The sequence below is a fragment of the Monopterus albus genome, unplaced genomic scaffold (assembly GCF_001952655.1).
Source record: "Monopterus albus unplaced genomic scaffold, M_albus_1.0 scaffold204.1, whole genome shotgun sequence".
Taxonomy (NCBI): Eukaryota; Metazoa; Chordata; class Actinopteri; order Synbranchiformes; family Synbranchidae; genus Monopterus; species Monopterus albus.
In genome coordinates, this window is record NW_018128084.1 from 210,441 (window position 1) to 226,866 (window position 16,426).

General features: G+C 39.6%; 2 protein-coding genes across 4 annotated transcripts in view; both read right to left on the bottom strand.

Moving 5' to 3' along the window:
* Positions 1 to 9,107, bottom strand: part of LOC109970639 (SUN domain-containing ossification factor) — a 16,340-nt gene extending 7,233 nt beyond the window's left edge. The window contains exons 1-13 of one of the 3 annotated variants that reach the window (XM_020618344.1): positions 8,819 to 9,107; positions 5,776 to 5,890; positions 5,417 to 5,521; positions 4,786 to 5,018; positions 4,155 to 4,259; positions 3,860 to 3,968; positions 3,650 to 3,767; positions 3,375 to 3,499; positions 3,218 to 3,285; positions 2,996 to 3,103; positions 1,682 to 1,787; positions 1,084 to 1,104; positions 530 to 585 (exon numbers count right to left, since the gene is read on the bottom strand). In XM_020618344.1, coding sequence (XP_020474000.1) covers positions 530 to 585; positions 1,084 to 1,104; positions 1,682 to 1,787; positions 2,996 to 3,103; positions 3,218 to 3,285; positions 3,375 to 3,499; positions 3,650 to 3,767; positions 3,860 to 3,968; positions 4,155 to 4,259; positions 4,786 to 5,018; positions 5,417 to 5,521; positions 5,776 to 5,890; positions 8,819 to 8,883 — 1,334 coding nt within the window. In that variant the 5' untranslated portion in view covers positions 8,884 to 9,107. Of the gene's footprint in view, positions 1 to 529; positions 586 to 1,083; positions 1,105 to 1,681; positions 1,788 to 2,995; positions 3,104 to 3,217; positions 3,286 to 3,374; positions 3,500 to 3,649; positions 3,768 to 3,859; positions 3,972 to 4,154; positions 4,260 to 4,785; positions 5,019 to 5,416; positions 5,522 to 5,775; positions 5,891 to 8,818 lie in introns of all 3 variants that reach the window. The other 2 variants (XM_020618343.1, XM_020618345.1) reach the window with 2 other exon arrangements.
* A 1,394-nt stretch (positions 9,108 to 10,501) lies between these two features.
* dnm3b (dynamin 3b) overlaps positions 10,502 to 16,426 on the bottom strand; it is a 23,665-nt gene continuing 17,740 nt past the window's right edge. The window contains exons 16-21 of the mRNA XM_020618329.1: positions 15,335 to 15,444; positions 14,387 to 14,501; positions 13,817 to 13,981; positions 13,475 to 13,710; positions 13,156 to 13,329; positions 10,502 to 12,175 (exon numbers count right to left, since the gene is read on the bottom strand). Of these exons, the coding sequence (XP_020473985.1) occupies positions 12,133 to 12,175; positions 13,156 to 13,329; positions 13,475 to 13,710; positions 13,817 to 13,981; positions 14,387 to 14,501; positions 15,335 to 15,444 (843 nt within the window). The 3' untranslated portion in view covers positions 10,502 to 12,132. The remainder of the gene's footprint in view (positions 12,176 to 13,155; positions 13,330 to 13,474; positions 13,711 to 13,816; positions 13,982 to 14,386; positions 14,502 to 15,334; positions 15,445 to 16,426) is intronic.

Below are 16,426 nucleotides of genomic sequence, written 5' to 3' on the forward strand. Positions count from 1 at the left end.
CAGTGTGGGAGAATCATACGGTATAGGTTGCTATTTCCTAAAGTCAACAGCTGGGATGTGTGTTGGTTTTAACAGTAACCAATACCTCTTCTTAAGCTTCAGCCAGATTTAGCTTTATATTTTGCAGAAGTGGCAACAGAGCAACTAACATTACCTCCACCTGCTACTAGCAAAGGCTTGATAAGGCTTGATAGTGAGATAGGAGGTAAGGGTGAGCACAGTCACCATATACATAAGCCAAGTATTACATAACTGACACTTGACACCATCCAGAGATCATGCAGTAAGAAACAAACTATCTGGAAAATGGACTGCCAAGCCAACTGGTTTAATTAAAAATAGGAAAAAAAAACACAATACAGTCTATCAAAAGACATAACTAAAATAAAGACAACCATTCCACATACAGCCACTTGCTCTAGGCACATTTTGCTTTTACTTTATTTGATGCATAGTGAACATTCTCACAAACAACATGTCATATTTTATGCCATGTTAGGAAAATTACATTGCCTTTTGTGTTACGTACCTTATCAGACTGAGTGGACAAAAGTGTTCAGAGCCAAAGTGAGAGACCAGCTCTACCTAAAAGTGCAAAAAGATTCAGATATTAGCGTGTGCTGTGTCATACCCAGTCAAATCGATGCTTGAAGCAGTCCCTGTGTTATTTTTGAAGAGCAAAGCGTGATTATGTTTTGTTGTAAAATCAATACAGTGAGTGAAACACAAACAGACTGATTGGCAGTGAGTTACTGAGTAAGAAATACAGATGGGTGACAGTTAAAGGAAAATCTGAATGAGTGGAAATATAAAAATGGAGGTTACTGATTAATCTGTCCATTACATTCTTGATCATTTATCTTTTTTGTATTCATCTTAATTTGTCACCCATCTGTATTTGATAAGTTAGATCATCTGACAGAATATGCTTGATTGTTTCATCGACAGCTGGTGGGTTTGTTTCATAGGTCATCAAATGTTTATTATTTGCAATATGAATGTATTGAGTTTTCTTTGAAGCAATGTTTTCCATTCAATTCACTCAGGCACATAAGAAAGAGCACTTCAAGAAAGCATGCCAACCTTTAAGTACTTGGTGAACATCTGAAGCAAGAAAAAGAGAAAGAGGAGGAGAAATTAAAGAGATTTATACAGTACATGCATTCAAAACATGACCAAATAGGACGTTTGTTTTATCTGGGTTACTTCAGAGACAAAATGAGGTCATCGTCTCTGCGATTCAAACATCTATAACAGAAAAACCCTTTCCATTTACATGTCAGACGCTCTGCTGGTGTGTTGATCCAGAACTACTGTATGTACTATAGTATAACACTAAAATTAACTTTTGGATAGCCAACATAACTGACTTTAAGCAACCACAACTATTACATGTGGATGTCAAGACCTTCTACAATACAATTTTATCATAGTCATTCTACCAACCGAGGAATAATGTTGTGACTGTAAGGAAGAGTAGAAGAATGACAGTGACAGGAGGCTACAACGTCCATTCAAGGAGGAAATGTAGAGAATCAGCCCTGCTTGAGGCACATGTTAAATACAGAACTGCAGTAAGAGATTACATAAGATGGTTTCACACATGAACTCCAGACTATATCCACAAATCAGGTCCAGACTTTGTCCCGAGTTGTCCTTTCAACAAACATACTGTACTCACCTTCACATATTTTGCATAAAGATGCTCATCTAATGGGAAGCTCTGAACTGTGCGTTCATCCCGGGCATGAAAGGTTCCCAGCTTTAGCCACTTGTTTGTTGGGTATCTGCAGGTGTATGTTTACACAATACTTCAGTTACAGTGGTCAAGATGTTTGGGAGCTCATAATTACAGCTTGGTGATATTAACTGTAAATATTTCAGTATGTTAGTTTCTATTAAGAAACAATGCTCAGTTTTTTTTCTAAATAGAAAGACTTTACTTTTAGAAACAGATAATTAACCTTAATAAGCTGCTGACAGAAACTGTGTTTCACACCCACTTTACATGAACGTAAACCAGACACATTCCCATGCTGAATCAAATATTAGAGATGCACCAACTGCAATTTTATTTCTAAGAACTGCAACTGATATGTGACTTTCGGCTTTTCCCGTTTTAGGGGTCGCCACAGCGATTCGTCACACTGACGACTCGCATGTTGACATTTGGCATGTGTTTTACGCCGGATGCCCTTCCTGACGCAACCCTGACTCGAACCTGGGGCGCAGCAGCAAGAGCACCGCGCCTTAACCACTAGCCTACCAGGGACGGCTCACTGATAGCAAATACAAATATTTTTGTATCATTTCTTTAATGAAAAAATTATATTGGAATAAAAACAGGCCAAAGCATTGTATTAAATAATGACATTTTCTTTCTTTTCTCTCAGAAATCTCAAAATAAAAGTGCTCCAGGGTTCAGTACAATCCTCCTCTTATTTATTTTTACAAACCTCCAACCAATATTTGCAGCCTAGTTGTCCAAATGTAAAGAGGCGCAACAGGGAATAGAAACAAGGATGTTACATCAGTCCCACTGAAGACGCAGTCCTTTGTAAAGTGTGTGTAGTTTGCTGTGTTTCACCACAGACTGGATATACTGTACATATACACGGATTTCAAGTGTATCCAGTAATTCCCTCATTGTGTGCTATTTGTTGGGGTTTTGGACAGTAGTTTTCCCTTCTGGGGTTTCTGTAGGCTTTTTGTACAAGAAGCGCTTAAAATGAATGGGCGAACACACTTTGATATAAACACGAGTGTGAGCCTAGTGTAAGGTGCAGGGGGGACGCTACGTGCTGCACATGCTACGGTTGCCACTGTGTGCACCACGTGGACTGTAATGCATATAAATCTGACCAGCATAGAATCAGATATCTCAGAGTGATTGGCCGGTCGTGCTCATTGCAGATCAAGCTAAAAACCAGCCAATTCCGATCTCCAGCTGAGCGATTGGTGCATCTTCAACAAATATAGTGGCTCCAGTACATACCTATCACTGATGGAAACGAGAAAGTCTTTGGGAGTAGAAGAGAAGAGCTCAAAGTTAGCAATGTCCAGCTGCTTCACCTGGATGGGCTCACAGAGCTCAATGATAAACCTGAGTGAATACAAATAAAAAACTAAACTAAACAAAACTCTGGCTTCATATGAAGATGGATATCTGTTTTCTCTGGTTGCAAAACAAACAAAAACTTATGACATTCACACATACCAGATTTTATTACTACAGGGGTTCAGCATGTACAAGTCCATGTTCTCCTTCAATATGGCTGAAGTGCTCTGGAAGGAACAAATTGACAAATCAACATCATTTCCTATTTGTTATTACACCAACATCTAACAAGGTGCATTGAAAGTATTGTATGTACCTTAGCCTCTGGATTAGCGCCAAGTATCTTGGCTCCACACTCCACGGAGGCGTAGTTATTGAAGTTCTTCTGGACCTTCTTCACTGTTTGAGAACCTCCATTACTTGAGGTATGAGTAGACAGAGCTATGGAGAAACAAAACACAACAATGACTTGTAGTAAAGATGTAATGTTCAGGTAGTTTTATACAAAAATGGAATAGTTACTTTTTTTTTTTTTTTTTTACACATAACGGGCTAAAACAAATTTACAAGCTGGACAACACATAATCTTACTCTTCTCTTTCTCCACCTCCATCATTTTCTTCTTCCATTCATCGAAAGTGGGGATGTCCTCAGGGTCTTTGCTGCCCACACTGGTATCTGTGTCTGTGCTGACAGGGGAGCTCAGGTCCTGTCAAGGATAATAAGCAAATTCGAGCTAGGACGCATCCTCTGGTAGAGAGAGGATAATAGTTAATGTGGATACAAGTTTCCTTACAGTACCTGCTCTTTCAGCATGTGTGATGTGTTGGCCTCCAGACTCTGAGTGCTGTGAGCAGCCAGAGAACTCAGAGGACGGTCGGTGTGGGTTTGAGTCCCTGCAGTGTGAGGACTGCTGTGGGAACAAAACGTACTGTTGACTTGATACAGAGGGTCAGAGTTACTCTTGTCTTTTAAATAAAACGTCAGTCACATTCTGGGGTGGCCAAGCTCACACATAACAGCCCAAGCTAAATTGACAACAATGCAAGAAAAATGTTCTTTCGTTTTCCTAGGGTGCAAGATGAACCATATATACCTGTCACTGTCATACGAGATATTCTCTTCTTCTTCACAGTCTGCAGGAGGCTGGTCAGAATCAAGGGCCTCCTGTGCAGCTACACTGGATGCATCATCTGAAATGCTGAATTGGAAAAAAATCATTTTTAACATATTTTTGTGTAGTATTTTTATTTGCAGGGAAACAAGAAGCATTTTAGTGTTGTAAACCTAAACTATGTACAGTGCATTTGAAGCAAATCAAACATTTTCTATTGGCATTTTTATATACACCAATCAGGCATAACATTATGACCACCTGTATGCACTTCAATGTAACACTTCTGCCTTAATATTTGTGTTTATGTCCCTAATATTCTGACCTTCTCATCTATGTCAATGGGCAGGACAAAAATATACAGACACCTCTGAATGACCTCAACAATAAACATATAATTGAATGTATACATTTATGACAATCTCACCAAAAACTGAAACATTTTGAGCTTCATAAGCCCAAATGTTAAGGCAGAAGTGTTGCACAGAAGTGCATATGGAGATACAGGTGGTCATAATGTTATGCCTGATCGGTTTATACAGTAATGGAGTGATCAGCTGTAATAAAGCAAAAAAGAAATTCTTAACTGTCACACCTGAGATGATGAAATTACCTATTTAGGATATTGTCTTGAAGGCTCAGGATGCTGGGGTCGTCTTTAAGCTCAGCAGCTAAACCAGAGACATGGTCAGGAGATGGGAGCAAGGACGCCGAGTCCTGGTCTTGAGTGATGGAGGTTTCATGATGTGGATTTTCTGAGCTTGGCTCAGGTTCTGGCTCAGGTTGTGAAATTCTCTTGTCTACCTCCAACTCTACCTTTACAGTAGACTCCTCCACTTCAAATGCCTGACACAGAAACACAGAGCTATTTGAGCTGGCCAATTAGCCAGAATCAGACGGATCACCCAGCCACTTAATGTAATGTTCCAGAAACGATCAATAATAAGAACTGGATGGTTCGGTGTCTTTGATTGCTTATGAATCTTGCTGCTCAGGAGGACACGAAGTGGAAAAAAACCTTTAGAAACTTGAGGTTTTGAAAACAGGTTTTGAAATTATTATTCACATTCATTAAGATAAATCCCAGCATGGAATGCATTTGTAACAGTAAGATAGTTTTAGGGATAGTCCTGGTGACAGGTAAATCAAAAATGTCTCAAATCAAAGTTTTAATTGACATAAATGCAAGCACACAATGTATTTTCAAATAATAACTTCAAATTTGAAACTAATGACTATTATACCTCTGAATGTTCTTTTCTGTCCACCTCCTGCACCTCCTTTTGCTGATCACCCACTATAAGGGGCTCATTTTCAGACACTGATTGGGTAGGTAAAACCCAGCCTTCCTGAAATGAGAGAAAACACACACATAGGTTATGGACACCAATGGAGAGACAGATTACTCACAGAATCCAGACTATCTACTATCAGATTTATTTATTAGTGTATGTAGGGTGTCTTGCTAAAGCTAATTTGCAGTCACTGTCCCTGAAACTACAGACATTTTCTGCTGTGCAACTGCTGTTATTCATATAGCAAACTGTGCAAACCCTTGTACAGTGAGGTGGGTTGTAGTACAGTATTATACATCTGATGCTACCTGGTGCTGATCAGCCTTTTCCCCTGACTCTTCCTCCGAAACGACGTCCTGTGAGGACACGGGCCTCTGGGCCTCTTGGTGCGACTCCGTGCAACCAACATAGCAACTAGGGTACCTACAAAATAAAAAGAACTGCAGTCAGTGTCATAACTATGTCGATTCACTTAGTCTAAATATGGGTCACTTGGTATACATGAGGGAAAAATGTCCTGGCACATGGGAAGAAAAATCAGATTATAGGGATTAGAGGTGTTATAATCTCCTGAATCATGCAAGTTCATTATTTTATTTGACTGCAGTGAGTCATACACAGAAGAAGCTGCAGCCCAATGTCACAGTGTGATGCAGTGAGAGTCCAGGTGGCCTGTGCCCCTGTGTAGACTGTTTATCTTATCTGTATGCAGAGTCAGGTAATACTGTCAAAGTCAAGAGACACACCTGAAACAAGCTGTGACTTGCAATGTTATTTAAGGGTTATTTATATCTTAATACGTTATATTTTTGTCTTCTTATCTATTAATTGAAATCTACTGCTCTTCTTCAATAATATTTCCATCTATATTTTTTGTTCTACTGCTTAGTATGTGCATAAATATACTGAAACCCCATTCTTTTGTTTTAAACACCAGAATTCATTCATGATTTGATGCCAAAAAATCTCCCCTCCTGGCAGGAAAACTGTGATAATTAACAGCAACATTTTTTTTAATAACTGCAATAATAATGTTGTGTTCCTGTGGAGGAAAAGGTCCTCCTGCTGGCTTAAAGACCACACTCTCACAGCAACTGGAACTTGTCAAAGGTCCAGTCCTTTATGAGGATTTCATTCTGGTCGAAGCGTTACATGGCTACTGGCTGGTGCAGCCTTTTTGTTGATCTAACTTGACACAAACACTTCAGTGAACAACAGAACACTTGTTTTCTAATTGAAAGCCAGCAGCCACAATGTAAAACTCCCAAAGGAACAAGAGTGGTGTTAAGGCATGACTGGCTAAATAACAAACTCATTATAGACAAAAAAAAGCAGTTGCCTTGACATACTAAATGATAGGAAATGCTTAGATCTTAGCACAGATACAGTATATGGTAGATGCACTGTAACTGTTGTATTACAAATAAATAATGTTTTAGGTGTATCTTTTGTGAAATGTTTTTTTATGTGTTGCTAAGCCTAATGCTGTAAATGACATATTTAATTCTAAATCATCATGATATAGCTTTTTTTTTTCCTCAAATTATCTGAAAACACATCAGTGGTTAGAATGGACATGATGAGACTGTCTGTTATTGTTTATTCCAGCAATTTAATTACAGTATATGACAAATCAAGGTACTTATTCACTAAAATAATACAAATAAAACCACAAAAAGCCTGAGTTTTAGGAGGTTTGCTCCTGACTATCAGACATGCCTTTTCTCAGCATTCATTTAGACATAACAAGAAAAGTACAGGTGGCATTTATAAAATTAACAATGGTTCAGTTCCTCTTTTGATTGCACCAGTACAGTATGTACAATACCAGAGCCACGGAGCTGTTACACCTAAATCTAATGCCAAAATTAATTATACCACTTTATACTTTTCCTGCCATGACATGTCTGAATGCTGTGAGGTCGATTAACATCTCTCAACCAGCAAAATTCCACAAACTAGAATAGACATTTTACTGAAATGTGTCAACAGTATAGATACAGTGCCTTGCATAAGTATTACCTTATAAGTATATATAAGTATTACTATAACCCTTGAGCTTTTCCACATTTTGTCACATTACAACCACAAACTTAAATGTATTTTATTAGGATTTTATGTGATAGACCAACACAAAGTGGAAGGAAAATGATACGTGGTGTTCAGGATTTTTTACAAATAAAAATCTGAAGTGTGCTGTGCATATGTATTCAGCCCCCCTTGAGTCAATACTTTGTCAAACCACCTTTCACTGCAATTACAGCTGCAAGTCTTTTGAGGCATGTCTCTACCAGCTTTGCACATTTAGAGACTGCAATTTTTGCCCATTCTTCTATGGTTTCATCTGACCAGAGCACCTTCTTCCACATGTTTGCTGTGTCCCCTACATGGTTTGTGGCAAATTGCAAACAGGACTTCTTATTGCTTTCTTTCAACAATGGCTTTCTTCTTGCCACTCTTCCATAAAAGCCAGATTTGTGGAGTACAGGACTAATAGTTGTCCTGTGGACAGATTGTCCCACCTGAGCTGTGGATCTCTGCAGCTCCTCCAGAGTTACCATGGGCCTCTTGGTTGCTTCTCTGATTAATGCTCTCCTTGTCCAGCCCGTCAGTTTAGGTGGACGGCCATGTCTTGGTAGGTTTGCAGTGTTTGTTCACTAATGTTCTCTAACAAACCTCTGAGGCCTTCACAGAACAGCTGTATTTATACTGAGATTGAATTACACACAGGAGGACTCTATTTACTAATTAGGTGACTTCTGAAGGCTGTTGGTTGCACTGGATTTTATTTAGGGATATGAGAGTAAAGGGGGCTGAATACATATGCACGCCACCCTCTTCAGATTTGTATTTGTAAAAAAAATCCTGAACACCACGTATCATTTTTCTTCCACTTTGTGTTGGTCTATCACATAAAATCCCAATGAAGGCTACACTTTGTCAGCTACCGTCAGTACTTTAAGGATAGTCATACAGAAATAATACAAACTTATGTCGCCTGAATAAACTTATAATATTTAGCCAAACCATTAGGAAGTCCATGTCATGAGTTAGTGGACCGTATAATGTATGCTAGTAACTTACTAAGCGAGTAATTTAGAGACAACTTGTTTATTAATTAACATAAATAAAGAAATTTGTTAGATCAGCAGTCAGCAATTCGAGGTACAGTAACACTGACAACTCAGGAGTCAGCCAGGTGCCACATCACAACATAATACGTCAGCGAGCCAACACGCGTTTTAACCACGGTAACACCGGTCACTTCGGTAACGTTAGTTTTCACAGTTGGCACATTATTAAATAATAACATTATGATTAAATGGGACACATTAATGCTAACCTACTTACCAAGAGACTACAGCTAAGCACAGACATACTGATACAACTCGCCATAACAGTGGTGTCATCTTCATCCCTCTCCTGCCGGGACAGACATCCTCGCCGTACTCAGAAATAGCAATTTATTCCTTTCATTAGCGGCCTCTTCGGCTCTCCTATAACGTAAAGTCACCCGAGGTTTACTTGGCTAACATTAGCTGTTTCTTGGTTGACCTGTGATGCTAGTCACTGTCACCCACACGCAAACTACTACCGACGGCCAGTACGTGTCACCGTTCAACTATCCAACGAGAAGGCGCAGAGGCTGTTGCGTATTTCAAACTGAGTCTTTGGGAGCGCTCGTTTCATATACTCTGGTTGGCCGAGTAAGTGGAGCTTGTTCAACTGAAAACTTAAGCCGACTAAGACAGCCGTGTTCTGTCGTAGAAATGTTATAAGTGTTTTAATTACAATTCCTGTTGACAAAATAGCCCCATAATATGATTAATATGATGTATACATAAGTCACCGACAAGTGGTGTGTGTTGGGTGAATAACACGGAAGCCATGTCAAAAGCTAATATCCATACAAATAACTTTGACACAATAATTTGTAAACGAGTTAAATTTTGCAAATCATCATGTTACATGTTTGGTAGAAAAAAACTATCAGTCTTTATTTCAAAAGGAGGTGCTAAGAGATGTGCCACATGACCTGCTGTAATTTCGACTGCTGGGGTTCCCCTTTCACTTTTTAAAACAGCAAACAGTACAATGCATGTTTCTAATGAGGTCACTAGAGGGAGCCCAACTCTGCAATATTAACTCACAAGCTCACCTTCTGAGGACAATAGATGAAACATCACAATAATATCAAGGGCTAAATGATAGGGGGCATCGCCTCCATGAAGGGCTGTGCCCAAAAGACATATCCCCAGGTACTGTAACCACGGGGCATGTGAGCATGACAGTATATAATTTTGTCTGTTATACATTCTGTTAAATTAGTCAGTGTAAATGATTTTTTTTTCCTTGATTATGCTTAAAAATATATGCCAAAATGACAGTATGCCAAGTTTTTTAATTAATGAAATCATGTAACTGCACACAATTCAATTAGACCTCTGCTATCATCTTGTGGATGTCAGTGAAAAGGTGCTTTGATTCCTGAATAATCCAATTGGTTATATTGTATTTATCTATAGGTTCCTTTAGCCAGAAAAGATTTGATCCCCAGCATAATGAATACTCTAAGATATAAGATATATAAAGCATTTTGACTTTTTTAGTGTCACTTTATCTAGCTTTTATGTTGTTTGAGCTTGTAAGCCACATAGGCTGATCGAGAAAGCAAATGTAAGAATTCAGAATCTTTAAAGATATATTTAATGTCTGTTCTTTTCATGGTCATGTACATGTATTCATCTTCTTATTTCACTTCAACCTCTGCTTTTCAGTTTTACATTAGAGACACCATTTATTATATACATCTGTCTGTGAACAGAATTTGCTGTAAAATAACTAGTTCTTTGTGTCATCGGCCTGGTAGGCAAAGCACCCACTGAGAATTTTCTGATTTTGCTGTATCAATAAATACTGTAAGTATACATGTCATAGCACATTATTATTCTCACTTTTCAGTGAGAAGCACACATAAGTATACACACCATCCCCAAAACCCAGTGGCTTAGCCAATGGAGACTCTGTGGGACATTATGGGGAAGAAGTTTATTGAAGAGCAATACAGAGACACAGAAAATAACACCCGATGCATTTTCCCAGTTTAACATTATGTCCCCTGCTAAGCAATGCCACCTCACTACAACTGGAACCATTTAATTGTTAGTCTTGAGTAGATGTATTTCTCGGCTTTACATTTCTCTTTCTACATTTTGCTTTGGCAACACAGAATTGTAATTCATGCCAGTAAGGCAGTCTAAATTAGATAGAAGAGAGCGTTTAGTGGCTAGAGAGAGAGAGAGAACGATTAAAGCGCTAAGATCCTTGATGAGGTCTTTATAGTCCACAGGTACAGTATCTCTTTATCATTAACTATATACATCAGAACAGTTTGGGACTACATACACAATAACAAACTGACAGAGAAGCACTTGAACATTGACAACAGGCTACTACCTTAAGCTCTAATGCAGATGCTGACTGACCTCCTGGTTTCAATGATTGTGAGAAGGGGAAGTAAGCTAGAAGAGCTGAGAAATAAGATAGAGGGCTAATTTGTGATGTGCAAGGGGTTTCATGTTTCAAACCTGAGAAAAAGCCTAAGCGGAAATGTATAAAAGCATGCTCTTTGTTCATTTGTGGAAAAACTTACAAATGACTTTTACCATTTTAGGTAGTAACATTTTTCTTTTTCAAGCGGCACATTCAATCTCACCAATCAGCATCTGAATAGGAGCTTAAGGCTGCAAGGGTCACAACTTGACCATTGGTACAGCACAGGTGGACACCTATGACAAGGTTAAATGTTGTTGAGGCTGTTTCCATATAGATAATACTTAAGGTGCTCCTCAGCCTTGCTATGTGTGTATGGCTGCTACTACAACACAGGAACAACTCACAAAAGTCCAACATTAAATTTAGCCTGAAGGGTTTTATGAATCATCATTAATAGCTTTGATCATGAAAACAAATAAAACTGAATCACCAACAAACATGCAGACAGACAGCACATACACACTTGTCCTCCCCACACATTCATATACGCAGATTTATTTGCACACAAACCTGCACATACACACACACATACTGTACTAATATACAACTTCTGTTCCTAAGAGAACATTAAGCTGATAATTAACACTTACTGTAGAGGGGCAATATGCAATAAATTATTAACTCAAACTCAGCCTACATATAGGCAAATTAGTCCCCCACCCACCCACACCATATACATACGCACACACACACACACATACTCTACATACACACACTCCCATGCAATAATAGCAGCTTATGTGCCATGCTGCGTTTTGGATGACAGTACGACCGCTGAGCATATTTTCATGTAGAAGCAGCAAGTGGGAATAATGGCTAACTTGGGGAAGGGTTTGTGAGGGGGAAAGAGATTCCAGGGACTGAAACTGGGTAGTGGATCTGCTAAGCAAACCTGGAACACAGGCGAGCAACAAGCACACATACACATACACCACGAGACAAGTACCATACTGTACATAGATATATCAACATCGTCACCTAGCAGGAAAGTGAGGGTCAGAGGAGTTAAAGACAAAGGAGAGACCTGGACAGCAGAGCCATGGCTAAGAAAGGAGGGATGGGGTGGATGAGGGAGGGAGATAAGGGAATGAGGAACCCTCTTTGGATGTTTATGGTGGGACTTGTCTTGTAGGAGATGGAGGAGGCCGCCGGCTAAGGAAGAGAGTGAATAATGAGAAGTTAGCATAGTTTCAAAGAACAAGGAAGAGAAGAGAAGAGAAGAGAAGAGAGCAATCTTTAATATTGACATGAATTTAATAAATTCTGTTTATATTACAAATAGGATACAGAAAGAAAAATGAATGTATTTTCCTCTTCCTATTTTCACAACTTATTCTGGATAACAGCTCTCTCAAGTACCAATGCTACAACTGTCTTCAGTGTCTCAACACAACAGACAAGTTAAGCACGAAAACTGAGAAATATAAAGACATTTTGGGAAATACACGTATTTGTTTTCGTGCATCAAAGTTAAATAAGAAGAGTGATACTACCTTCAATGCCCTACTGTAGCAGCAGGTAGGCTTAGCACAGAGACTTTCCAACAGTTTTACCAACAGCTTTTAATGCTGTGTGTATAACCACATGTACTGTTGAAATTTTAGTCCCATGTTTACAATAAAATTAAAATTCTACACCACCTAAAACTAATCTGTGTTGATATTAAATGCTGAGATGATATCTAGCTTTCTTTTTTAGCTGTTGTTTGCTTGCTTTAGAAGCTGCAGCAGAGTTGATTTCATCTGATGATAGAAGTGTTTACTCCTGATCTAGTGACAGATATGAACCATCTGTTAAGAGCAGCTGAGATTTGATTCACAGCAGGCAAACTCGATGATGTACAGTGTAATGCTGTCACAAAAATGCACTCTGTGGTTTAGTTTTTCAATAATATTGTGATTTTTAATGAAATGTAAAAAGACAGAAGATGTTTTTGCTGTGCATCAATGGTTAATAGACAATTTTGTTTTCTAAGTGCTTCCACATTTCACTCAGAAACACTGATATACAGTATACAATACCCTAGGAAACCCAATGGGAAATTTCATTTTAAATTCCTGCTCTCATAAAACCATTTAAAAAGCATGCTTTGTGTCTTTCTGGTGGACAACATCTGTAAGGGCTGCACTCACCTGGGGATACTAGGAGGGGCCCTGTTTGGGCGGCTTGGAGCCTGAGGGCTGTCAGCACTGTTATTGAAGGGCCCCAGGGGTCCTGGGCGGTTTGGTGGTGGCGGGGCACCACGAGGAGTCGGTCGCTGGCCTGAAGACATCCTTCTGGGGGCAGTGGGGCTGGGAGGAGGAGACCTGAGGTGAAAGAATGTAGTACAGAATATTTTTTAGGGAACAAAGAACATAGTTAAAAATAGTAAAGGCTTTTGAAATTATTGTATTTTTTTTATTAAAAATGATCATAGTATGAATGTGTATAATCCTTTTAATTTGACTTTACCTGCGACCACCACTGGATCCTCCCACCCAGGATGTGTCGACAGGCGGAGGCAGGGGGACAGTGACAGTGGATGTGGAGATGTCACCAATGATGGCCAAGGCCTCCTTCAGGGCCTGGTGAGTCCTCAGCACCTCATCCCTCCTCTGGGCCTGCTCCTGAGACTCGTCCATCAGGGCGTTCTGGTCACCTGCAGAATACAGCTGGGCCAGTAGCTCTGCATTGATGAACTCCTTCACCTAGTGGTGTAGAGAGGAAGTGCAGGATGATGAATCATAAATGTGAGTGAAGAAAAAATTCAGGCATTCTGATGGTCACTCTTTCACACAGAGATTATCCACATACATTGGTGATCATGAGATGCATGATGGTCTTAGGGATAAGGTCCCGGATACACTTGTTGACAATAGCCATGTAGGAGTCCACCAGGTTCCGGATGGTTTCCACTTTACGCTCCAGCTGAGGGTCCATGGAGAAGTTATCTGTGGTGCTCGTGGTCTCACTCTCAACCTGTAGTGGAAGAAAGGAGAAATGTTTTTTTTGAGGAAGGCAAAGAGAATACAGGAATAAAAATATTGGGTGTGTTAGACGAATCTGACAGTTTAGTGTGGGGTGCTTATGATTTTAGTCAAATGACAGCATTTGCACTTTTATAAAGGGTAATAAGGCAAAATGCTACTGTATTAACCAATGTTAATTATATTTCTTTACAATATTGCCCCGTAAAATACACTAAAATCTGGAATGTTTCAAAGGTTGGAACACTAACTGGTAAAATTTAAATAATCATAATGCAGGACAGGGACATATTGTAATTAATACTCTAGGATCAGACAGAACAGGGGAACTAAAGCTAAAAAAAAACACAAAAGGAGTAAAGGACCAGCTACATGGAGAATATATAAGTTTCCTAACCGTAGTGGTCTTCTCAGGATAGACTCCAGCACGAAGGAGAGAAGATTTCCAGCTGTCCACATCATCCTGAGAGTCACATGCCAACTCCAGGGTTCGATTGTCCTTATACACGTTTCTGAACACAATGACACATGTATGAGTGGAAGTCACCAGAGCTAATATTTTACACAACCATGTGTCAAAAAATACTAAATACTAGGGAGTGTATTTTATGACACACAAATCCTTTTTCAGTTTTTTGGACCTTCATCACCTTTATTGCTATTCATTGTGAAATACTAGATGATTCAACCTGTGGACAATGCTCCCTATTGTTACGAAAAGTGTTCGACAAAAGAAATGAACTCTGCCATCTGGAAGTATTGACAGTCTATTAGATTGGGTGCCTCCTTCCATGTGGAATATTTTGCTGTTTAACCCTTTTTAGGTGTTCAGCACAGAGGTACATAATGGGTTGAAGGAACTAAGCTACATATAACTTTTTAGAGGACCTTCTGCACCAGGTACTGAAATATCAGGCATAATACTTTATATTTTAAACAGATTTACAGTGTTATGAGCAGGTTATGGTCCCAACAGGGCAATCAGATATTTGCTTTTCCTGTATTATTATCACCAACCCACTATTACAACATCAGCACCTTCAAGGACCCTGTTTTCTAATAATCTCACTGTAAAATGTCATTTTACACTCCTGATATGACAGACTTCACAAGCTGTGCTGCAGAGCTATTGAAAGTACTTCTAGCCAGCACTCACACACATATGTAGCCACATGTACTGTACTGTACATAGCATTTAATCTAGAACATAGTTCAGCTGCACCAGTACACAGGTCTTGAACACTAACTTCATCTGTTGCATGTGATTGCTATTAAGTCGTGCTTTATTTGCAGGCACATTAGCTGCAAATCTAAAAAGTAGAAACTTTCAGATCTCACAGCTGACCTTGATTCTGTATTGAAAATGCAGAATATGTGCTTGCTGGACATGAAACTCTTCTCCACATCGCGGACCTTCAGGTTGTCCAGTGGGAGCATGTACTTTTTCTCCTTCTCCTGTGAATGAGGAAAACAGAAGGTATGAATCACGAGCACTCTGATGACTAACAAAATTCTGTCCCTTTGTTTTTTTTTGCTTGTTTTTTTTATTCGTTCTACAATGATGCCGACACAAACAACAGCATTATATGGTTATGGTAAGAGAAAGGTGAAATTTTAAAGGGAGGGGTGTCAGTAGAGAGAGTAAGGGGTGACAGGAGAGAGGAGGAATGGGATAGAAATTAAAGTAAGACAAATGGGGGAGTGGGTGGAGAAGGGGAAGCAGAAAAAGAGAACAGGAGAAGAAAAGCACATGTGGAAGTCATTACAGCGTAGGTCAACACACTTCACGGTGCGTTTTGTCAGGGAGCGCTGGAAGCCGAAGGCTGAGGAAACTCTGGCTGTGGTAAAAATGGGGAAAATGTAGATATAAAAGAGCACTGGATATCCAGATAACATGCTGGTCAGATATAATGCTGGTCTTCTGAGGTACCAGCACATTCAGAGAAGCGCCGTGATGGATGCTTAGGATCAAATCAAATCAAATTTTATTTGTATAGCGCCAAATCACAACAAAAGTCATCTCAGGACACTTTACAAAGTGAGGTCTAGACCTTACTGTTATCAATATTATTATATAGGGAAAACCCAACAAATCCCCCTTGAGCAAGCACTTGGCGACAGTGGGGAGGAAAAACTCCCTTTAACGGAAGAAACCTCCGACAGACCCCGGCTCTTGGTGGGCGGCCTTCTGCCTCGACCGGTTGGGGTGAGTGGATAGAGGAGAGACAAAAGAAGAAAAGCAACAAGACACAACAATCAAACACTGATCAGGTCGATGTGGCTGGTGACTGCTCATCAGAGACGTAGAGCTCCAAGGCCAGGGCAACCTGCAGAAAGGTACAGGGAGAGAGAGAGAGGACACACTACGGGAGAGAGGGGGCACAAAGTGAGTAATGTGTAATGGTGGCATATAGAAGCATAGGGAGAGGAGAGGAGA